The 26259-nt window shown below is 40.8% G+C and overlaps 1 protein-coding gene across 7 annotated transcripts in view; it reads right to left on the reverse strand.

Moving 5' to 3' along the window:
- The window catches only part of LOC128696472 (uncharacterized), a 765910-nt gene that overhangs the window by 183852 nt on the left and 555799 nt on the right, over nt 1–26259 (reverse strand). For all 7 annotated transcript variants that reach the window (XR_011393241.1, XM_070094722.1, XM_070094721.1 and 4 more), the window contains 2 exons: nt 9735–9958; nt 6300–6397 (listed from right to left, as the gene is read on the reverse strand). Coding sequence is in view for 6 of the 7 variants with exons in the window: in XM_070094722.1 (XP_069950823.1) it covers nt 6300–6397; nt 9735–9958 (322 nt within the window). In the remaining variant the exon portion in view is untranslated. The remainder of the gene's footprint in view (nt 1–6299; nt 6398–9734; nt 9959–26259) is intronic.

The raw sequence follows: 26259 nt of genomic DNA on the forward strand, positions 1-26259 counted from the left end.
GATATAGTTTTGGAGTGGTTGGTGCAATTATTTAATAAATGTATGGAAGAGGGTAAGGTACCTAGGGATTGGCAGAGAGCATGCATAGTTCCTTTGTATAAAGGCAAAGGGGATAAAAGAGAGTGTAAAAATTATAGGGGGATAAGTCTGTTGAGTGTACCTGGTAAAGTGTATGGTAGAGTTATAATTGAAAGAATTAAGAGTAAGACGGAGAATAGGATAGCAGATGAACAAGGAGGCTTTAGGAAAGGTAGGGGGTGTGTGGACCAGGTGTTTACAGTGAAACATATAAGTGAACAGTATTTAGATAAGGCTAAAGAGGTCTTTGTGGCATTTATGGATTTGGAAAAGGCGTATGACAGGGTGGATAGGGGGGCAATGTGGCAGATGTTGCAAGTGTATGGTGTAGGAGGTAGGTTACTGAAAGCAGTGAAGAGTTTTTACGAGGATAGTGAGGCTCAAGTTAGAGTATGTAGGAAAGAGGGAAATTTTTTCCCAGTAAAAGTAGGCCTTAGACAAGGATGTGTGATGTCACCGTGGTTGTTTAATATATTTATAGATGGGGTTGTAAGAGAAGTAAATGCGAGGGTTTTGGCAAGAGGCGTGGAGTTAAAAGATAAAGAATCACACACAAAGTGGGAGTTGTCACAGCTGCTCTTTGCTGATGACACTGTGCTCTTGGGAGATTCTGAAGAGAAGTTGCAGAGATTGGTGGATGAATTTGGTAGGGTGTGCAAAAGAAGAAAATTAAAGGTGAATACAGGAAAGAGTAAGGTTATGAGGATAACAAAAAGATTAGGTGATGAAAGATTGAATATCAGATTGGAGGGAGAGAGTATGGAGGAGGTGAACGTATTCAGATATTTGGGAGTGGACGTGTCAGCGGATGGGTCTATGAAAGATGAGGTGAATCATAGAATTGATGAGGGAAAAAGAGTGAGTGGTGCACTTAGGAGTCTGTGGAAACAAAGAACTTTGTCCTTGGAGGCAAAGAGGGGAATGTATGAGAGTATAGTTTTACCAACGCTCTTATATGGGTGTGAAGCGTGGGTGATGAATGTTGCAGCGAGGAGAAGGCTGGAGGCAGTGGAGATGTCATGTCTGAGGGCAATGTGTGGTGTGAATATAATGCAGAGAATTCGTAGTTTGGAAGTTAGGAGGAGGTGCGGGATTACCAAAACTGTTGTCCAGAGGGCTGAGGAAGGGTTGTTGAGGTGGTTCGGACATGTAGAGAGAATGGAGCGAAACAGAATGACTTCAAGAGTGTATCAGTCTGTAGTGGAAGGAAGGCGGGGTAGGGGTCGGCCTAGGAAGGGTTGGAGGGAGGGGGTAAAGGAGGTTTTGTGTGCGAGGGGCTTGGACTTCCAGCAGGCATGCGTGAGCGTGTTTGATAGGAGTGAATGGAGACAAATGGTTTTTAATACTTGACGTGCTGTTGGAGTGTGAGCAAAGTAACATTTATGAAGGGATTCAGGGAAACCGGCAGGCCGGACTTGAGTCCTGGAGATGGGAAGTACAGTGCCTGCACTCTGAAGGAGGGGTGTTAATGTTGCAGTTTAAAAACTGTAGTGTAAAGCACCCTTCTGGCAAGACAGTGATGGAGTGAATGATGGTGAAAGTTTTTCTTTTTCGGGCCACCCTGCCTTGGTGGGAATCGGCCGGTGTGATAATAAAAAAAAATAAATATTCTGCCCTTCTTATATCACTTCTGATTTGTAAAAACCTCTCATAAGCTACCTTTTTCTGTTTTATCACACCCTTTACTTCATCATTCCACCAATCATTCCTCTTTCTTCCTGCACCCACCCTCCTATAGCCACAGACTTCTGCCCCACATTTTAACACTGTATTTTTAAAACTATCCCATCCCTCTTCAACCCCCCCCCATTACCCATACTTTCACCAGCTCACCTTTCTACCAATAGTTGCTTATATCTCACCCTAACTTCCTCCTCCCTTAGGTTATAAGCTTTCACCTCTCTCTTACTTTCTGTTGCTCTTTTCCTTTTGTCCCATCTACCTGTTACTCTAACTGTAGCTACAACTAAATAATAATCCGATATATCCGTTGTCCCTCTATAAACATGTACATCACAAAGCCTATCCATCAACCTTTCATCCAACAAGATAAAGATAAAGATTTATTTCTTTGGAAAGGTTACACTGTGCAATTACAATTTTGGTTTGCTAAGTACAAAGAAAGCCACTATCATGCTGGAGCATTTCAGGGAGACTAATCCTAGTACATAGCAACTATTTAAAACTAGACAAGATAATAGTGGTTGACTTTATTATAGTCTTATTTAATCTTAATACTAATGTGAGGTAGTTAAGGTGGAGGTTTATAAAAATAATAATCTTGAAGTTGCACATAATAAAAACAATATTACAATTAACCCCTTCAGGGTCCCAGGCCCAAATCTGAAGTGGTGCCCCAGTGTCCAAGAATTTTCAAAAAAAAAATTTGTTATTTTTTCTTATGAAATGGTAGAGAATCTTTTTGTGAAGGTAATAAAACAAAAAGTACGAAATTTGATGGAAAATTGACGAAATTATGCTCTCGCGAATTTTGATGTGTCAGTGATATTTACGAATTGGCGATTTTGCCGACTTTGACTCCCATTTTAGGCCAATTACATTATTCCAGTCAACCAAATTCTTAGCTATTTCACTAGTATTACTTCTATTCTATCGATTGAGCACAAGAAATCGCCAAGTCAACTGTTTCAACTACAAATTAAAGTGATCGGAAATTGTTAATTTGGCCAATTTAACACAAAGTTCAAAATATTCCAATTTCAAAATAGGGTCCAGAATAAACAATGTAGGTATTCCTGGAACTAAACTAACATTTCCTCTGTTCATTAGTTACGTTTTGAGGTTTTACAAATAAATTCCATTTTGATTTTTTATTCACATAATGAATTTTTATTCACACCAAAAATAGAAGATTTACTGTTATGCAATACTGTAATAATTGTATAAATATCATCACCATATTTGTGAATGCATAATAGACCCACCAGCTGGCGTGTATTAGACGTGTGAGGTCGTTTGTTTACTCTTGAATATCGGCAAAAATTTAAAATTTCTGCTATTTTGAGCTCAGTTTCAAGCCATTTCCAGTGCGAAAACCAATCAAAATCATCTCTATTTCTGTAATATGTCTTCCATTCTATCAAATGAGACCAAGAAATCGCAAATAGAACTATAAAAAACATACGAAAAAACACTGCAAAGTCGCTGTTTTAATCGAAAAATCATGATTTCAGTTTTTTCTCTCGTTATACGCAGCGTGCTGCAGGATCTGTTTTATGTGGTGCACACATACCACACAGATGTATTCTCTCATATCTAGGCCCAAATGTACCACTCACAGTTTATCAGAGTGAGCTGAGCTCATAACGTAGATCTACGGTTTGGACCCTGAACGTAAAGCCGTAGATCTACTGGACGGACCCTCAAAGGGTTAATGGTTCAGGCAGTAATATTTCATGGATTGGCAGATGTTTAAAAGTCTAGAGGTCATATAATATAACCAATTAGAAGCTGTTTTGGTTCATTTGGTTAATACTGAGTGATAAGATGATTTTTGAGCAAAGTCCTAAATTTATAAGTAGTCAGGGGATCTTTTTCCGGTTCCGGTAGTGAGTACAGAGTTTTTGCATAGTGTGAGACTGACATGAGGGATGCTGAAGAGTGCCTTATGCCTTGTATTATGACTGTGTGTTCTGTTGTAACTATCAAGGAGAAGTTTAAGTGGAGGGTTTACAGTGAAATTTAATGTTCTGTATATGTAGTAGAGACAATAATATGAGTGCATGTCTTGTATATTTAGCAAGTTCAGGCTTTTAAAAAGTGGTGGGGTGTGTTGTCTAGCACACGAGCTGGTAATCATTCACACAGCAGCGTTTTGTTGGGTTATTAAAGGTTTAAGGTGGTTGGCTGTGGTTGATCCCCAGGCACAAATACCACAGGTGAGGAAAGTATATATTAAAGAGTGGTATAGGGCAAGGAGTATTGTTTGAGGTACATAATATCGTATCTGAAAAAAGAAGGCCTACTGATTTGGAAATTTTCTTGGATATATGTTGGATGTGGGAATGAAATTAAAGATTACAGTCAAAGAGAAGACCTAGAAATTTACTCTCAGTGTGTCTTGGTATAGGGGAACCATTTATCGATATATTAAAATGGATATTTGAGGCTCTGTTCCCAAAGAGCATGAAGTATGTTTTGTCTATGTTAAGAGTGAGTTTGTTGGTCATCATCCAAGTATATATTTTTAGCAGCTCGTTGTTTACAGTGTTTCTAAGTATAGCTGGGTTCGAATGGGAGTTGACATAAGCAGTGTCATCTGCAAATAAAACTGGTTTAAGGAGTTGGAATGCATTGGGGAGATCACTGATGTAGATGAGAAAGAGGAGTGGGCAACCAAAATTTCAATAGCATGCAAAAATCTTGATATTAAGTGCCAAATCAGCTAACATGCAAAATTTTTATGCTACCTGTTGTAGGTTTCCACAGCAGGTAGCACAGTGCTACATGCTGTGGAACTTTTTTCCCCACTAACTGAGGTTGGGTCTCTGGGTCAAGTGCTTGAGGACACACAGCTCCTTCCCTTTCCCACTACCACCAATGCCACCTACTGTTACTTCCTGGAAGTGTCACTGACCTTATGTACTCTGTATTTAGCAAATAATTTTGGATATTTTCATCACCCAATCTTATCTCTGGATATTAACCATGGCACCCAAGAGGGATATGAGTGATGCTGCAGGTGCCAAGAAGCATAGGCATCTATGATGGTAATGAAAAAAGTGAAGTGTGAATGAGGGAGAGTTCCCTCTCCTATGGCCTTAATGAAACATCAGTTTGTACAATTAAAAAGAATGAGGTAAATATACGAGTTTGTGTGATGAATAACTAACTGACTTACTAACAGACAGACTTGAGACTTGACAGATTTACTTGTGTTACTGACTTACTTGACTTACTGACTTATTTGGCTTGACTGACTTACAGACTGACTTACTGACTGACTTGACTGACTTACTTGACTGACTTATTGACTGATTTCACTTACTTGATTGACTTGACTGATTGACTGACTGATTCACTGACTTACTGATTGACTTGACTGACTTACTGACTTGAGTGACTGACATTACTGACTGACTTGACTGATTTGCTGATTTAAAGTTAGACTTTTCACTGAAGAGGACCCTGACAAATCTAGAAGCAGTGCTCCGAAACGATGTCTAGAGCAGCTGATACCTTACCGTCAGCTGCATAATGTACTGCAGGGTAAAACAGCCCAGAAATCCATTACGAAATTTATGCACACTCAGTACAACCATCGACTTCAGTACCAGAACCTCTACCATCCACCTCAGCCCAGTAAGGCCACAGCATAGCTCTCCACTCTTCAAAATCATCGACAAACACCAGCACCCACAATTTAAGGTAAGAAATACTATGATTTTTGATGCATTTGTAGTCTTAAGCAGTAAAAACAACATAATACATCATGACAATGAACAACAATTACATATTCACATTTATTTTTGTAAGATCTGGAAGTCTAAAAAAAAAAAAAGTTGTTTGGCTATTTTGAGGCTCCCAGGTACTTGGTCTATTTTTCCCATAAGTTCTTCAGTTTATCTAACAGATTTACCTAACATAGCACTTTCAGGAACATTACTACCGTGTAATACAAGGGTCTATTGTACTACAAGGGAATAATGAAGAACCAACTGCAGAAGAATTGCCAGAAGAGTTCAGTTCCCAGTAAAGACAGAAGCAGATAACAGAAGAGGGTGAGGAAGAACCTGAAGATAAACAGTACAGTAAACACTTCAGAAGTTATGTGAGAAATTGCACATTACTGGTAAAACTGCAGGCCTTTTCACTGAAAAGAACCCCAACACATCAGGAAGCACTGCTTTGTAGCAGGGGTCTGGAGAACTAATAACCTCATCAGCTTTATAAAGTCCTGCAAGGCACAATAGACAAGAGAAGCATTACAGACCACAAAAGTACTCTAGTACTAATATCAACTACTAATAACTCAGCATCCACAATAACACAAGAACCACAGCCATCCACCTCACCTGAGTAGAGCCAAATCTCCTCCACACTCTTCTAGCTATGGCTGGGATTAAATAACTCTAGGCATCTATTTTCCTGGACAGTTTATATTCTCCCAAACATGGTAGAAATTGGTAATAGAAATATTTCCTAAATCTAAATGAGTCAAAAGTTTTCAAGCCAGTACATAATATATCCTAATACATTACTTTGCATGTTAGCTCCTGTACTAGGTAACTACAGCGCTCTTCCTTCATCCGTGCCTCCAAGTTATGAGCTTGAACCCAGGGAATGCCTACTGCTAGATCTGTAAAAAGGTAATATATTTCAATATACATTCATTACATTCATCATGGGAAGCATAACATATGCAAGAACTCAACAATGTTTGCAAAGAAAATATTTTCCCATAACTATAATATTAAGTTAACTTGAGCCATAGTCAATGTATCTTTGGAAGCCATTACTTTCAATAACTTAAATAATCAAGATGAGATGTTGAATGCTAAGGCTGTGATTGACACAGACCATCTCACAGAATATCCAGTTATAAAAAAGCTAATTTATCACATATAACAAAATTCAAATGTACTATAAGCACTAGTAAAAGAATATAATAGTGCCTTTTATTTTTCTTGACTAATAAAAGTTGATTATTTTAAAGCATTGAGCTCAGCACTTGAGTTGGGCCTCCATAAAATTTTGAATTTTTTTCTTGTCCAAGGTTTCTTTTACATTAAATATAGATTCAGTGATTATTCAGCATCTCAAAATAATTTGAAATTAGAACTTATCAGCTGATATTAGTTGCTAGATTTACTACCAAAAAAAATATTTCTATACTTCCTATTATTTTTCTCCTTTTCAACTTCATTACTCATCTCAAAGATTACACACATGATAATTAAACTGGTTCTGTCTCACACATACCGCACATTATGCATGAATTAAAAAAAATGTTGTACAGGGTTCAGTAGGACATGAGCGTTTGGCCTTCCTCCTTTAAAGTCAAAGTCAAAAATTTATTTCAAAAGGAATACCCACTTTGAGACAAATCTCTGTTGACTGAAGATCAGGAATACACATCTCACCAACAGCCGCTTGTTTGCAGGTACACCTGCCCTCCTCCTCTGCATAGCTTGTGGTATTTAGCCGACTGCAGAGCACATTAACTTTTTGTGCATGCCTTAGTTCTTTTCATTTTCATCATGTCCAGTGTCTCAGGAATTTAAGAATCATAACTCCGTAAGGGTTACTACAGTATTAACATTTGACTGAACTTGTCTAACTGATGCAATACATTTTTTATTATATAGACATAAGAGTTCGTGAAAGGAAAATTTTAAACCTAATTGGGAGGAACCCAAAATAAAAAAAACTGGACAAAACAAAGTACAAATAATATTCTTTTTTTAACACGCTGGCTGTCTCCCACTGAGGCAGGGTGACCCAAAAAAGAAACATTTTCACCATCATTCTTACTATCACTGTCTTGCCAGAGGCACAAAGTCACAATATTTCAGATGTCCCTCCAAACAGCAAATATCCCAAACCCCACCTTCAGAGTGTAGGAACTGTACTTCCCACCTCCAGGACTCAAGTCCAGCTAGTTTACCTGAATTCCTTCACAAAATATTACCTTGCTCACATTCCAACAGCTTGTTAGGTTCCGAAAATCGTTTGTCAACACTCCTATCAGGAAAACCAGTTAGCTAGACTTTAATTATGGAGAGGGAAAGTAGTGAGTAAACTGTGCAGGATGGCTGGGAATGTTGTGATTCCAAAGGTGGGAAGTACAGTTACAGCTGTCATTACTGTTGTCATTGCTGTTACTGTTGTACTTGCTACTGTTTTCATCAATACTGTTGTTCCTGTAGTTGTTACTGCTACTGTTGATACTGCTTTTGTTAGTCATTAGCATTACTGTAGTTGTTGCTATTGCTATTCCTATTGTTGGTTTTGAGAGTCACCAAAGCATATGCTTTACTGAGCCATGCCTCCTGGAAGTCTGGCTTGAGGAATGGAGGCATTCAAGTTCAATCCAAGGAAGGAGAGGATAAGTCCCATTCCCTGGATCAAGAGCCCCCTCACTGACATCAAGGCACCTTCCCTAAGAAGTTAGGGCTTCCCCAAGTCTTAGAAATCTGCAGAATGGGGAAAAAAAAAAGCTGGTGAATGGCAGCCCAGATCAATTGCCCAATATATGATGAGGACAAACGTCCAGGAGGGAGAACTGGAAAATTTGTCACCAATGCTCAGAACTGGATAGTGTGAAATGTCTCCACTCTACCAACACCAGCATTGATGCCCCAGAGGTACAGAGTAAGATAAGATTTGTTCAGGTTTTTAGCCAGGAGGGTTACCCACCCAGGATAAATCAAGAAAGTCAGTGCATCATCATGGACTGTCTGTCTTTTCTTCATTGAGGGCCTTCAATCTTGTCACCCAGGATGCAACCCACACCAGTTGACTAACACCCAGGTACCTACTTCCTGCTAGGTGTACGTGGACAACAGGTGTAAGAAAACATGTCCAATGTGTCCCGTAGCTTGATTGCAAATGCACTCAGCTCACACACTGAGATCCATGTTTTTTCCCTTGTACAGGTGGATACACCAGGACATGTTTCCTAAAGACATCTACTGTCCCTGTTAACCCATCAGTGTGTTAGTCAACTGCATGTTATTCAACTGATGTGGGTCATGTCCTGGGAACAAAATTGACCCAATTTGCCCAAAATGCTCTGCATAACAAGGGTATTTCTATATAGTACTATGCCACTGATGTCAGCTAAGCCTGTATACAATGTATATGTACTTGTAGAAATAAAGATCTTTTTTTCATTAACGAACCAGCTGTATCCCATGGACACAGTGTGTGAGGCGAGAGCATTGCCTACCAAGCCATGGGACACAAGTAGTTTATTTAGGTACAGGTACACATGAGTACAATTATCATACCTAGTAGCATATGTGTAAATTATGTAGGATAACCCAAAAAGGTCAGACAAAGTGAGCCTGCACTCAGAAAAAAAAAGGCAAGGACATGGTACAGAGGATCAATTTAACTGTCCTGTTTGCACACATTTGGCAAGATAGCTGTTGAATGAGTGACAGTGATGTGTTTCTGTGTTTAGGTCACTATCTTGGTGGGAGGTAGCCAATGTGGTAAAGATAAAGTATTTATGCAATGCATTAAACCTGTGAGGACAGCTCAGTGCAAGGACTGTAGGAGGTTCAAGCTTGTGTCCTGTCACTGTAAGACATATATGCTCCAGAATACCCCAATATACAGTATAAATACTATAATATCTTTTATCTGTAGTATACTGTATTCATACTGTATAATGACGGACCCCATAATAGATGTATACTATTTACCAAAGTACTGTAAATTTTAATAACATGAAATATTAGTTTTGTTACAAGAAATGGAGTCCATCTCTAGTACAAATTATGAGTACCCATAGTCTTGGAGAAGTAGATAAAAAGGCTTCAAGGAAAAATACTTCAATTTCTCCCTGAGACCATCTGAATATGCCACTTCTCCTACCACCCCATATTTTATAAATGAACAAACAGGTATCTTCTTATATTTAAAGAGTAACATGTCAGAGTAATATGTAATTAAAAATGTCAACTCACCTACAAGCATGAGAATTGCCTGCCAGACTGAGTGAAGAGAGTGAGAGAGTGAGAACAATGGGGAGGACAGTCTGTTCTTGGCAGTGACAACAATAAGGGAGAGGGCAAGAGCTATATCATCTAACAGAGAGTTATGTGCTTTCTCGCTGCCCTTCTGAAGCCATCCAGACACTTGCCATCGATGAGTCTGACCTGGGAAGTGTAGTGACTCTACCTCAAACTCTCTGTTAAAGAAAGATGTTATAATTACTTCACATTTGATTAGAAAAATCACTCACTCTGGTATTTCATTATACTGATTTCTGGCCAAGATGACGACTACATTACATATTCTTTTACCCCTTAAGTACTTCACTCTTTGTACAAGTTAATTATACACAATTTTATAGTAATTTAAGAAATATACATTTATATTATGAAATGTATTAGTTCTGTGTGTGCATTACTAGGCCTAACTGGAGTCGAGTATTAATATTCGTTGCCCTACAATGATTTCATCATTGTTTGCTAATCTTGTCTTCAAACTTTCAGTAGCTTCCATATGATAAAATACATAACATGTTTCAAAACTTACGTTATATGGCAGACTGCTCAGGACAGATTTTATATGACATAAAATAAAGACACGTTCTTTCAACTATCTCACATAATAACCACAAATCCCAAATATACACACTCACACGCATACTTAACTATCTTTGCTAGTATACTACCACTACCCAAATTCTTGCAAACTGGCTTTGACAGCTCTAATAAATTACTAAACCTACAGTACAGTATATCTAAAAAGTTTGGAAGATATTAATTTAACTTTCATGCATGATGAAACTGTACAGCAAAATACGACATTAAAATCAACATATATAAAACATTCCTCAAGTCATACAGTACGTACTTTGAAATTTTAATGCTATATTCTGTATCTTAATACTACTGTATTTTAATGAATTACAGTATGTTTTATGTTTTGTTATGGAAGAATAGCAGAATACAGAACATATAGCAGAGGTCATGGAGATGCAGTTACGAAGTTTGAGGTGGTCAGTCCCCTCAGCCTTGGTGTATGCTCAGCTCCATACCTTCGATGAATTCATCAAGGCTATGAAGCTATGAACACACATCAAAGCTGGGGAACTGACTGCCTCAAACTTACTTCCCCAGGCGGAACAACTGATCACCTCATATTTACATCTCCACAAAAAGAATGGAAGTTAGCATATCTGCAGGTGTGAAAACAAGCTCAGATATTTAAGTACAGCAGTTAGGTACAGTATGGCATACATACACTGTAAAGAAGAAATGCACGAGCCATAAACTGAGTTCTCCCCCCTCCCTAGAGTGAAACAAACATATTACCATTGTCAAACTGACATTAAATATGAATAAATAACCATCATAAAATTATGACAGGCCTTACTGTAGCTCTAAATCGTGTTTTGTAGAACTACTGCCGTCCTGGGTGCCAGGCAACATTCTTTTGCATGATCATATATTATTGTCACTACACTGATATTTCACTCAACTATGAAAGTATTACAATGTGAGGGAATGGGAGATTGTATGAAACCATGATCTACCAAGTTCACAGGTATGAGAAACAAATATTAACCCTTAAACTTTCCAAACGTAGATCTATGTTCACTGTGCAGCGCTCCGAATGTTTTGAAAAATATTTTTTTTTTAAATTGAAGAGCGCATTTTTATAAATGTTATAGGATAAAAAAAATTTAGGGCCAGTACTTACCAAGATAAAAGCCCGCGAAGTTGGTGCTAAATGATGAGGTGTTGGCAACATGGAGCACTGCCGCTTGCAGAAATAATAAACATTTATCGCTTTTTCCCAATTCTTTTCTATTTTTTGTTGTTTTCATGTTATGATAATAATGTTTTGTTGCAGATCTTTTGATTTCATAGTCAATTCTTGTTGTTTGGTACTAAATTAGTAATCATACTGTCACAAACACACATGTTCACACTGATAAATGAATTTGTACACCTAGTTCAATCACATACTATTGTTTACATATATATATACAAGGTATTTACAAGTCCCATATATGTTTCTAAAAGTCCACCACTGTATGATACTCCAAGAAGCATGGTGTGGAAAATTGCATTTACTTGGATGTATAATTATATACATAACAGTAAATGAACAATGATGACTATTATTAATCAGTTAGACAAGGTTAGTGTGACTTTGTCAATGGTCCAAGTCGGACCGAAACGTCGTCGTAAGCTTCTGTCTTTTATGTGCGGGTTATTTGTGTATCGTTCCAGTCACGGTATTGTGCCTTTTTGTTATTTATTTATTTTTGGGACACCTAGGTCGCAAAAAATGTCCCCCTTCGATACCTACCACTGTCATATCCACAAGTTGCTCTGGACCTATTAATTAAATGAAATATACATACACCAGGAATGCTGGTAAATATATAAATTTGTGGACTGTATTTTAAAAATAATAAATGGTTATATATATATATATATATATATATATATATATATATATATATATATATATATATATATATATATATATATATATATATATATATATATATATATATACAATTATACAACAGAAGGAAAATATATCTTAATATCACTCACCAATTTGACTGGAGATTAATGTGTATCATACTCAGAAAACCTCTAACTAAATCTATGAAAATAATGCTGGCCAGAATTATACACAAATATAGAGAGCTTATCTGAGGTTCCTGGAGCTGTCTTGTCCAGTCGTCTGATATCTCAAGTTATGCAGGAATGCATATCCACCAATTTCGCCTCCTATTTGAGAGGTGTCAGCACAATTTTAACCTCTAGAGCACGAAAAATTCTTCCCCATTCACCAACGTTTCTAATACAAAATCAAAACCAAGATGGCGAGTCTCCTGCCCAGACGCAGGCTTTCCGTTTTCTATGACAAATATTATTAAATACAGTATAGGCCATCTATTTACCTATAAATTACCGTATTTCCGGAAAATATATACAGTATTTTCCACACATGGATTCATACAGAGTGCCACCCCCACATTGCTGACACGTGTATCGTGTGTCTTTTCGCACTTGGGGTCGTTGTTTAGTGTAAGCACACACAACACACTTTTTCTGGGAATATACTTCTTTGGAGTAGATGGTAGTGGTATTAGGCAGTGATAGTTAGGGATTATTTGGTTAGGCACTTCCCCCTCTAGTTGTGGGGTGACAGGTCGCTGTTGTGGGGTGACAGGTCGCTGTGGAGTGGCAGGTATAGGTGTGGTACCATGCTTTTTTGCTATCTGCTTGATGACATTGAGGGTGAATTCCGTATATCATTGTCGCTTCCCAGTCTTTATTTCGTACATGTTGAAAGCATTGAACATTGCAATGTCTACAAGGTGGAAAAACACTTTGATATACCACTTGTGACTTGTGATGGCAGCTGACTTTACAATAGGTTCATTGTTGAACCTGCTCAGTCTGTCTTGTTTGTACCATCTCGTTTCTGTGGATGGTTGACAGCAACGTCACGTCCCATTTGTCATGCCACGTCAATTTCATGATGTCATTGGCATGAAATGCTTCCACTAGACTTGCTCCAGTGAACCTTGGCATGTGTTGTCTATTTCTTCTCACTGTTCCATACATATCAGTATTGTTCACACACACAGGAAATCAGCAAGCATAGGGCTTGTATACCAGTTGTCTGTGGACAATGTATGACCCTTGTCAAGGTATGGTTCCATCATCTTGCGAACAACATCACCAGAAATGCCCAACATGTGCCTGGTATCGTCGAGTGGGTTTTTCCCTGTGTAGATAATGCCATCTAACACAAGACCTGTCTCACAGTCACACATAACAAAGAGTTTTATACCAAAGCAATTACGTTTGCTTGGTATACATTGTTTGAATGACAGTCGTCCCTTAAACAGAACCAAGGACTCGTCAACAGCAATGTTCTTGAATGGATAAAAGTAGGCACTGAATTTTTGCTTCAGATACATAAACAATTCCCGGATTTTGTATAAGAGGTCATTTCGGTTTAATGTATTCCTGTCTGAAAAGTGCAACATTCATAGCAACAGAGTGAATCTGTTGCAGGGAAGGTCACAGAAGACTGGAGTACTGATGAAGTGGTCTGTGGACCAGTAGTGTACTATATTGTTCTTATATGTGTGTGACATAAGCATGACAGTGCCAAGGAATAAATACATTTGAGCCACAGTTGTATCTTTCCACCTGCACAGCTGTGAAGATTCTGAAACATCTGTGTGGTCCATTGTATACCGGTAGTACATGTTGATCTGGGTAAAAATTAGGTTCATTATCAGCTCATTAAAGTATAGCTGAAAATAGTCTAACTCTGTAGACTCATTTGTGATGGGACGTGTGGCATGATGCCACTTCCACTGCCATCAAGATTGAAAGGATGTGGCACAAATGGTGTACTTTCTGTCCAGTTCCATTCGCAGTCACATGCTGCAAGTTGGACCTGTGGCATGGGGTGTGGGGGAGCAGGAGGGGGGTACAGGAGTGGAGGCAGCACATGGTTGAGAGGGTGCCGGGTAGTCCTCTGTCTGCCCACCCACCACGCCACGAGGTCCAGGCACCATGCCACCTCCCTCTTCCTCCAACCCAACATAACACTCCTTCATGATCACTATCACTATCAGTGGCTGGGGTTTCGGATCATGACCTCATACGACCCTCGTCGACTGCATATGGCACACTGCCTGAACATAGGTTACGACGCCTAAAAGTGCATGTCACTGGGGAATAATGATTATCACTTTCACTCGATGAATCGTCTATGGTCATAAAATCAATTTCATCATCGTCACTTTTGCTATCGTCATCACCAAAACGTGTTGAAGATGATACTTTCCTCTTGAGGAGTTGCCTTTGGGAAGTAACATTAGCAACCCCAAAGGTGCTGGGCTGAGGGTCTGTTGTGGCCACATTAGCCACACTGACCACAGTGGCCACTTCAGAAGTGCTGGGCTGAGGGTCTGGTATGGCCACACTGTCCACCCCAGAGGTCATGGGCTGAGGGTCATCTGAGTTATCATCAAAAATTTCACCAATTCCTTGATCATTAGTGGCCATATCGGTGTCAAAACCACTAAACTCGCGTTTTGTATCACTTTCTGAGAATAGTAGAGTGTTAATACCGACGAGGCGTGAGTGAATCACGGGAGTTTGCCATGATGTTGACCCAAGATGGAGCTGAAACTAACTGGTGTTTACACGCGGTACCCTGGCATCCCAGATTTTTTCCATAGTATGCACACTGAGTGCACAGACCCATTCTCTCATGTCTAGGCAACTCAGGCCTATTGCACCAATTTTGAAGGAACGAAAAATAAAACGTTGATCTATGTTCAGAGCCCCCTTGCATGTGAACGTAGATCTACGTGTGGACAGTTTAAGGGTTAAAAGGCTCCTATTTGTAAATTTTAGTCTTAAGATTGTGATTGCACTTCATGTTGATCAAAGCTGATGTAACATGAATAGCATAGTGGTAAGTTGCTTGCCTTATGCCTGAGAGTTTGGCAGATCAAAGCCTGGACAACCAGGTGACTCGTAGCTCAATAGTAGTGTCTTCGGTTTACAACCGAACAAACAGTTGTAATCCTTAGGCGGGTAAAGATGTATGAGTAGGTCTCCTTGCACCTCTTGTCCCTGCTCAACTTGCAGTAAATAAGTACCTAGAACCTGGGTGTTAAGTCCTAGGAATTGTGAAGGAAGGTGATAGTAGTATACCTTAGAAAAGGCTCTGTTTGAAATGAGTTAAGACAGGATAGCATTCAGTGAGTGCAAGAATTTTCCTTGTATTAACAAGAATGTTGGTACATAGCAACAGTAGTTACCTTTCCCCTGCAAAATGATTTTGGAGGTATTACCTCTAGAACAAAGACAGAGTTGAAATTTGGATATGTGTTAATAGTAGTGGCAGTGTGGCAACAAGTTTGCTTCAAACCCGTGATACTGTACATACAGCAGGTCAAGGCTCATACACTTCCTCCCGCTACATATTGTTACTGTCATGATAGTCTCAAATTTCAGTACATATATATAAGCTGATTTTCCCTCAAGTTTTGAGTTGAAGACGGAGATACTGATTTATAAATTGTGCAGTTATTTGTACTGTTATTTCATATTTCATTATCTTGTAATATATTCAACATGACCTGCAATTTTGTCTGATACTACTTGCTAATAAAAATTATACAGTTTTATGGCTTTGTATCTTCTACAGAAAAACATGTATAGAAAAATCTTTTTCAACAATTGATCTGAATCTCATTACTACACTAGCAGTACTCAGCTAACTATAATGAATCATGAATTAAAGACATGCACATGATGATCCAATCGTCATGTTTTTATATTTTCAAGACAAGTTCTATAAATAATTTCCACCTGGATAAAAACACTTAATTTTAATCCAGTCCTTCTAAGATATAAATTTCTTAAGAAGCATTTGAAGTACTAATACCCTAAATTACCAGTTAAAATCACAATATTGAGTGAGTGTGTGTGTGTGTACTCACCTATTTGTGGTTGCAAGGATCGAGTCATAGCTCCTGGTCCCGCCTCTTCGCTGATTGCTACTAGGTCCTCTCTCTCCCTGCTCCATGAGCTTTATCAAACCTCGTCTTAAAACTATGTATGGTTCCCGCCTCCACTACGTCACTTTCTAGGCTATTCTACGGCTTGACTACTATATGACTAAAGAAATACTTCCTAACATCCCTTTGATTCATCTGAGTCTTCAACTTCCAATTGTGACCTCTTGTTTCTGTGTCCCATCTCTGGAACATCCCGTCTTTGTCCACCTTGTCTATCCGCGCAGTATTTTATATGTCGTTATCATGTCTCCCCTGACCCTCCTGTCCTCCAGTGTCGTCAGGCCGATTTCCCTCAACCTTTCTTCGTAGGACAATCCCCTTAGTTCTTGGACTAGTTGCAAACCTTTGCAGTTTCTTGACATGCTTGACCAGGTGTGGATTCCAAACTGGTGCTGCATACTCCAGTATGGGCCTGACGTAAATGGTGTAGAGAGTCTTGAACAATTCCTTACTGAGGTATCGGAACGCTATCCTTGGGTTTGCCAGACGCCGTACGCTGCAGCAGTTATCTGATTGATGTGTGCCTCAGGAGATGTGCTTGGTGTTATACTCACCCCCAGATCTTTTTCCTTGAGTGAGGTTTGCAGTCTTTGGCAACCTAGACTATACTGTGTCTGCGGTCTTCTTTGCCCTTCCCCAATCTTCATGACTTTGCATTTGGCAGGGTTAAACTCAAGAAGCCAGTTGCTGGACCAGGCTTGTAGCCTGTCCAGGTCTCTTTGTAGTCCTGCCTGATCCTCGACCGATTTCACCTCATTAACTTCACATCATCTGCAAACAAGGACACTTCTGAGTCTATCCCTTCCGTTATGTCGTTCACATATACCAAAAACAGCACAGGTCCTAGGACTGACCCATGTGGAACCCCGCTTGTCACAGGCGCCCACTCTGACACCTCGTCACGTACCATGACTTGTTGCCTCCCTGTCAGGTATTCTCTGAACCATTGCAGTGCCTTTCCTGTTATGTGTGCCTGATCCTCTAGCCTTTGCAGTAACCTCTTGTGAGGAAGTGTGTCGAAGGCCTTCTTGTAGTCCAAGAAAATGCAGTCTATCCACCCCTCTCTCTCGACTTACTTCTGTTACCTTGTCATGAAACTTCAGTGATTTGTGACACAGGAATTTCCTTCCCTGAAACCATGCTGGTTATCGTTTATAAGCCTATGTCTTTCTAGGTGTTCCACCACTCTCCTCCTAATCATCTCCATGACTGCATACTATACATGTCAGTTATACAGGTCTATAGTTTAATGCCTCGTGTCTGTCTCCTTTCTTAAAAATTGGGACTACATTCACCAACTTCCATACCTTAGGTAGTTGCCCAGTTTCAATGGATGTGTTGAAGATTTTTGTTAGTGGCACACACAGTATCTCTGCTCCCTCTCTAAGTACCCACAGAGATGTTGTCTGGTCCCACCGCCTTTCACGTATCAAATTCACATAGCAGCTTCTTCACCTCCTCCTCGGTTGTGTGTATTTCATCCAGCACTTGTTGATGTACCTCCCTATTCTGAATTCCTAGAGTTCTTCCTGTCTCCACTGTAAATACTTCCTTAAATCTCATGTTGAGCTCCTCACATACCTCTTGGTCGTTTCTTGTGAACTCCCCACTGTCTTTCTTCAGCCTCATTACCTGGTCCTTGGCTATTGTTTTCCTCCTGATGTGGCTATACAACAGCTTCGGATCAGACTTGACTTCCGATGCTATGTCATTTTTGTATTGTCGCTGAGCCTCCCTTCTTATCTGTGCATATTCATTTCCGACTCTTCGGCTAATCTCTATTTTCCTGGGTCCTTTGTCTTCTGTACTTTTTCCATTCTCTAGTGCACTTAGTTTTTGCCTCCCTAAACCTTTGGGTAAACCAATGATTTGTTCTGGTCTTCCCATTATTTCTGTTTCCCTTGGAACAAACCTCTCCTCTGCCCCCTTGCATTTTGTTGTCATATAGTCCATCATTTCTTATACTGGTTTTCCCGCTAATTCTCCCTCTCAATGAATGTCTTGCAGGAAGTTCCTCATGCCTGTGTAGTGCCCCCCTTTTGTAGTTTGGTTTTCCCATGCTGTTCCTGCTACCCTCTCCACTTGTAGCTCAAGTATGTAATCAAAGCACAGAACCACATGATCACTAGCTCCAAGGGGCCTTTTGTACGTGATATCCTCAATGTCTGAACTACTCAAGGTGAATACTAGGTCCAGTCTTGGTGATCATCCTCACCTCTCTCTCTGGCAGTGTCCCTCGCATGTTGATGAATGAGGTTTTCCAGTACCACATCCATCATCTTGGCTCTCTATATTTTGGGACTCCCATGGGGCTCCAGGTTTTCCCAATCTCCTTGTGATTGAAATCACCCATAACTAGTAACTTTGCTCTCCCTATGTAAGCTCTTCTAGCCACCTCGGCTAGTGTATCAACCATTGCTTTGTTGCTCTCGTCATATTCTTCTCTTGTCCTCCTGCAGTTCTGTGGTGGGTTGTACATTACTGCAATTACCCCTTTATGGCCCTCAGACCGCACTGTTCCTACTATGTAGTCCCTTTCGCCCATTCCATCCATTCCTTCCATTTCCTCAAGTCCCCACCGGTTTTTAATGAGCAGTGCAACAACTCCTCCTCCTCCTCTGCTCCGTCTATCTTTCCTGAGTATCTGATATCCAGGTGGAAATGCATCTGTTATCCTGGTGAGTTTCGTTTCTGTGAGTGCTATTATGTCTGGGGGATGTCTCCGTGATTCTTTCATGTCACTCCACATTAGATATTTTGTCTGCATTTGTATACCAAACCTTCAACGTCTTTTCTAAAACTGTGGTCTGGGGGGTACGCTGGTGTTGGAGAAGTGGGAGACCTGATGAGCATCTATGGGTGATTGCTGTGAAGGTGGAGTTTGTAATGAGGTGGGTGGGGCCACTGGGTATGGCATGCGTGTTTTGGGTTAGGATGTTTGCTTGCATTGGGGCTGTCCTGGTTGGGGGGCTTCTGTAGGTGGTTGTGAGGGAGGTTGTATTTAAGTTCCTTCTGAGTCTCGGTTCTGTCCATCTCCATCTTCACCTCTCTTTCCTCCTTTCATCTTTGTACCCTCTCTTTCAGTTTCTGCGCTTCTTCTTGTGTTCTGTAGCAGTCAAGATACACCCTCTGGTACGCCGACATGTCCCTTAGTCTTGCTTTCTGCTGCAGGATCCTGTTTCCAGCCGATTCTGCCTGTCCGTGCGTGCGTGTGCGTGTGTGTGTGTGTGTGTGTGTGTGTGTGTGTGTGTGTGTGTGTGTGTGTGTGTGTGTGTGTGTGCGCGCGTGTGTGTGTGCATGTGCGAGTGCGTGTGTGCGTGTGCGTGTGTGTGCGCGTGCGTGTGTGTGCGCATGTGTGCGTGTGCATGTGTGTGTGCGTGTGTGTGTGTGTGTGTGTGTGTGTGTGTGTGTGTGTGTGTGTGTGTGTGTGTGTGTGTGTGTGTGTGTGTGTGTGTGTGCGTGCGTGTGTGTGTGCGTGTGTGTGCATGTGTGTGTACTCACCTAGTTGAGGTTGCAGGGGTTGAGTCCAAGCTCCTGGCCCCGCCTCTTCACTGGTCACTACAAGGTCACTCTCCCTGAACCATGAGCTTTATCATACCTCTGCTTAAAGCTATGTATGGATCCTGCCTCCACTACATTGCTTCCCAAACTATTCCACTTCCTGACTACTCTGTGGCTGAAGAAATACTTCCTAACATCCCTGTGATTCATCTGTGTCTTCAACTTCCAACTGTGTCCCCTTGTTGCTCTGTCCCATCTCTGGAACATCCTGTCTTTGTCCACCTTGTCAATTCCTCTCAGTATTTTGTATGCTTTAAGCAAGCATTATGATGACCTCCTAGCATTACTAAATTCCTTGCATGCCAATATGTCCATCATTACACTAACTGAAACCTGGCTAAAGCCTGATACTACAGACGTCTATGCCATTCCTGGTTACACAGCCATACACAACTATAGGCCAGACCAACAAGGGGGTGGCACCGCTATATACTACTCAGACCAACTAGAATGTATCACTAATACTTGCACAAGGGATGAACATGGGGAATATATAATAGCTAAATTCAAATCCAAATACTTACAAAAACCTATCACAGTGATAAACGTCTACAGAGTTCCACAATCAAACATTAGCCAATTTAGTCAAAACCTAGGAAGTATGATAACTGATGCACGCATGAACAAAGATCACTTACTACTCTCAGGTGACTTCAATATAAATCTCCTGCAAGACCAGGACCCACACGTTACTGAATTCACAAACACAATGAGCAACTGCATGTTGCTACCAACAGTAACAAAACCTACAAGAGTTACAGAGACTAGTGTTTCCCTACTTGACCACATCTGGACCAACACCATATCCCCTTTAAAATCAGGCATAATTACAGATAATACAACAGACCACTACCCTACTTTCCTCATAACTCTTGGTAAAATACCTCAAGACACTACTAAAGTCACCTTCAGACTTCACAATGAGGCAGCCATTAATAACTTCACAACAGCAGTAACAAACATTGACTGGCACACTGAGCTAGAAATCTATACAGATATTGACGAATGTTTTAATAATTTTCTAAAAAAGACCCAATACCTTTATAACAAGCACTGCCCTAAAAAAACTAAACAGATGACAGCTAAGAGACTGAACAGTCCCTGGCTAACACCCAGCATTCTCAAATCCATAAATACAAAACACCGATATGAAAAACAGTACAGAATGGGTCACATAACCAGAGACCAAACAAAACGTTACTCGTCAATCCTAACCAGCCTGATAAGAAGGGCAAAAAAATTGTATTATGAGAACAGATTATCCAACTTACGAGGTGATATAAAAAAGACCTGGAAGACCCTATCAGAAATTCTGGGAACAAAAAAGATATCACGACATAGCGAAATAAAATTAGCAAAATCAGATGAACCCCAACTCCCACCAACAGAAACAGCAAACAGACTCAATGATTTCTTCTCCACTATAGGTCAAAACCTTGCCAATAAAATCCCAAGCTCAGATACCCCACCAAATGACTACCTCACTGCCAACTACCCGAACACACTGTTCCTAGCTCCGACTAACCTATACGAAGTCTCCCTTATTATCAACGCACTGAAAAACAAGGCAGGAGATTTAAATACCTTACCACCCTTTATATACAAAAAAGCGTCACAAGTACTATCACCAATCATTGCAACACTCTTTAACAAATCCATTGAATCCTCCACCTTCCCTACAGTTCTCAAAATAGCAAGGGTCACCCCGATCCATAAAGGAGGAGACCAAACAGAGTTGAATAACTATAGGCCAATATCCAATTTATACCCCCTCTCAAAAATTTTCGAAAAATTAATTCATAAACGAATCTACTCCTACCTCATCTCCCAAAACATTCTTAACCCCTGCCAATTTGGATTCAGGCCTAATAAAAATACTAATGATGCTATTATACACATGCTAGAATATATATACACTGCAATAGAGAAAAAAGAAGTCCCACTGGGGATCTTCATTGATTTACGTAAAGCTTTTGATACAGTTGACCATGACTTGCTCCACGTAAAATTGTCACACTATGGTATAAGAGGGCACTCCCTCAACTACCTCAAGTCTTACCTCAGCAACAGAAGCCAATATGTGTACGCAAATGGGGCAAGCTCTTCCGCACAACCAATTACAGTTGGTGTCCCACAGGGAAGTGTCCTTGGCCCTCTTCTCTTTCTCCTATACATAAATGACCTACCAAATGCTTCGCAAATACTCAAACCCACACTTTTTGCAGATGACACTACATACGTCTTCTCTCACCCGAGCCCAGTCACGCTAGCCAATATTGTAAACACCGAATTACAGAAAATATCTACCTGGATGAGGACTAACAAACTTACACTAAACATTGACAAAACCTACTTCATTCAGTTTGGTAACAGAGCTACAGATATACCTCTTAACATAACGATAAACGGATCACCTATCACAAAGCTAACAGAGGGAAAATTCTTAGGAATCCACCTCGATAATAGACTCAAATTTCATACACATGTACAACAAATTTCTAAGAAAATTTCCAAGACTGTAGGCATACTATCGAAGATACGGTACTATGTTCCACAGTCAGCCCTCCTGGCCCTTTATCACTCTCTTATTTACCCCTATCTCACCTATGGAATTTGTGCATGGGGCTCAACAACAATTAACCATCTCAGACCACTAATTACCCAACAAAAGGCTGCAGTTAGAATGATAACAAATTCTCACTACAGGCAACACACTCCACCAATATTAAAAACACTCAACCTACTCACCATACAAAACATCCATACTTATTATTGCACCTATTACATACATAGAACACCTAACTCTGATATTAACCCTCCCCTCAAACATCTCCTTGCCAACCTCAACAGAACACATGACCATAACACAAGGCACAGATCACTCTTTGATGTTCCTCGTGTCCATCTCACGCTATGCAAAAACTTAATGCACATAAAAGGCCCTAAAATCTGGAATTCATTACCTGTAAATATAAAAGAAACGCTACCTGTTTATAAATTCAAGTCTCTTCTCAAAGTTCACTTACTCACTCAAAACCAAATAAATACTGAATAACTGAACCTTACAAATTGTATATCCAAAATGTTACTCACAATTATATCACATAAATGTTAAACCTAGGACCCAATCTAACTTTGTTATTTTTTTAAATACACTAACAGAATACTCCATTCTACTGAATGAACAGCAATGCAAGCAACCACATGACCTGTCTTTGTAATACTCATTTGTGCTTTATAGTTATCTGTTTACAATAATGTCTTATCACTGATTTCATCAATGCTTAGTTAATCTTAAGTTAATTTTAAGCCAGCCCGTAATGCTATGCATATAAGTGGCTTTGGCATGCTGCTCTTACCTGTATTTTTTTTGTACCTCTGTATGTATGCTAAAATTTCTAAAAAAATAAATAAATAAATGTCCCATCTATCTCTCCTGTCCTCCAGTGTCGTCAGGTTGATTTCCCTTAACCTCTCCTCGTAGGACATACCTCTTAGCTCTGGAACTAGTCTTGTTGCAAACCTTTGCACTTTCTCTAGTTTCTTTACGTGCCTGGCTAGGTGTGGGTTCCAAACTGGTGCCGCATACTCCAATATGGGCCTAACGTACACGGTGTACAGGGTCCTGAACGATTCCTTATTAAGATGTCGGAATGCTGTTATGAGGTTTGCTAGGCGCCCATATGCTGCGGCAGTTATTTGGTTGATGTGTGCTTCAGATGTGCCTGGTGTTATACTCACCCCAAGATCTTTTTCCTTGAATGAGGTTTGTAGTCTCTGGCCCCTTAGACTGTACTCCGTCTGCAGTCTTCTTTGCCATTCCCAAATCTTCATGCCTTTGCGCTTGGTGGGGTTGAACTCCAGGAGCCAATTGCTGGACCAGGTCTGCAGCCTGTCCAGATCCCTTTGTAGTTCTGCCTGGTCTTCGATCGAATGAATTCTTCCCATCAACTTCACGTTATCTGCAAACAGGGACATTTCGGAGTCTATTCCTTCCGTCATGTCGTTCACAAATACCAGAAACAGCACTGGTCCTAGGACTGACCCCTGTGGGACCCCGCTGGTCACAGGTGCCCTCTTTGACACCTCGCCACGTACCATGACTCGCTGCTGTTTTCCTGACAAGTATTCCCTGATCCACTGTAGTGCCTTCCTTGTTATCCCTGCTTGGTCCTCCAGTTTTTGCACTAATCTCTTGTGTGGAACTGTGTCAAACGCCCTCTTGCAGTCCAAGAAAATGCAATCCACCCACCCCTCTCTCTCTCTTGTCTTACTGCTGTCACCATGTCATAGAACTCCAGTAGGTTTGTGACACAGGATTTCCCGTCCCTGAAACCATGTTGGCTGCTGTTGATGAGATTATTCCTTTCTAGGTGTTCCACCACTTTTCTCCTGATAATCTTCTCCATGACTTTGTATACTATACATGTCAGTGACACTGGTCTGTAGTTTAGTGATTCATGTCTGTCTCCTTTTTTAAAGATTGGGACTACATTTGCTGTCTTCCATGCCTCAGGCAATCTCTCTGTTTCGATAGATGTATTGAATATTGTTGTTAGGGGTATACATAGCGCCTCTGCTCCTACTCTCAGGACCCATGGAGAGATGTTATGTGGCCCCATTGCCTTTGAGGTATCTAGCTCACTCAGAAGCCTCTTCACTTCTTCCTCGGTTGTGTGTACTGTGTCCAGCACTTGGTGGTGTGCCCCACCTCTCCGTCTTTCTGGAGCCCCTTCTGTCTCCTATGTGAACACTTTAAATCTCTTGTTGAGTTCCTCACATACTTCACGGTCATTTCTTGTCTCTCCTCCTTCCTTCCTTCGCCTGATTACCTGGTCCTTGACTGTTGTTTTCCTCCTGATGTGGCTGTATAACAGCTTCGGGTCAGATTTGGCTTTCGCTGCCATGTCGTTTTCATATTGTCATTGGGCCTCCCTTCTTATCTGTGCATATTCATTTCTGGCTCTATGACTGCTCTCCTTATTCTCCTGGATCCTTTGCCTTCTATATTTTTTCCATTCCCTAGCACACTTGGTTTTTGCCTCCCTGCACCTTAGGGTGAACCATGGGCTCATCCTGGCTTTTTCATTAATTCTGCTACCCTTGGGTACAAACCTCTCCTCAGCCTCCTTGCACATTGTTGCTACATATTCCATCATCTCATTAACTGGCTTCCCTGCCAGTTCTCTGTCCCGCTGAACCCCGTTCAGGAAGTTCCTCATTCCCGTGTAGTCCCCTCTCTTGTAGTTTGGCTTCATTCATCCTGGCCTTCCCGCTTCCCCCTCCACTTGTAGCTCTACTGTGTATTTAAAGCTTAAAAACCACATGATCGCTGGCCCCAAGGGGTCTTTCATATGTGATGTCCTCAATATCTGCACTACTCAAGGTGAATACTAGGTCCAGTCTTGCTGGTTCATCCTCTCCTCTCTCTCTTGTAGTGTCCCTTACATGTTGATGCATGAAGTTTTCCAGTACGACCTCCATCATCTGTGTGTGTGTGTGTGTGTGTGTGTGTGTGTGTGTGTGTGTTAGTTACCATTTTGTCCCAGGCACATGTCGATTAGACACTAGGCCTGTTGTATAAGCGTGTGTGTGTGTGTGTGTGTGTGTGTGTGTGTGTGTGTGTGTGTGTGTGTGTGTGTGTGTGGTGTGTGTGTGTGTGTGGTCGTGCTTTTGTGTGTGTGTGTGTGTGTGTGTGTGTGTGTGTGTGTGGACGTGCTTATGTGTGTGTGTGTGTGTGTGTGTGTGTGTGTGTGTGTGTGTGTGTGTGTGTGTGTGTGTGTGTGTGTGTCACTTGCATGCGTGGAAATTTGTGTTCATATGAGTCCTTCGTACACCTTTTGTGTGTGTGTGTGTGTGTGTGTGTGTGTGTGTGTGTGTGTGTGTGTGTGTGTGTGTGTGTGTGTGTGTGTGTGTGTGTGTGTGTGTGTGTGTGTGGGCGTGTGGGCGTGTGTGTACTCAATTGTGGTTTCAGGGGTCGAGACTCAGCTCCTAGCCCCGCCTCTTCACTGACTGCTACTGGGTCCTCCCTCTCCCTGCTCCATGAGCTTTATCATACCTTGTCTTAAAATTACATACGGTTCCTGCCTCCACTACATCGTTTGTCAGATTATTCCACTTCCTAACAACTCTGTGGCTGAAGAAATATTTCCTAACATCCCTTTGACTCACCTGAGTCTTCACCTTCCAATTGTGACCCCTTGTTTCTGTGTCCCATCTCTGGAACATCCTGTCTCTGTCCACCTTGTCTATTCCACACAGTATTTTGTATGTCGTTATCATGTCTCGCCTGACCCTCCTGTCCTCCAGTGTTGTCAGACCCATTTCCCTTAACCTTTCTT

The sequence above is a fragment of the Cherax quadricarinatus genome, chromosome 47 (assembly GCF_038502225.1).
Source record: "Cherax quadricarinatus isolate ZL_2023a chromosome 47, ASM3850222v1, whole genome shotgun sequence".
Taxonomy (NCBI): Eukaryota; Metazoa; Arthropoda; class Malacostraca; order Decapoda; family Parastacidae; genus Cherax; species Cherax quadricarinatus.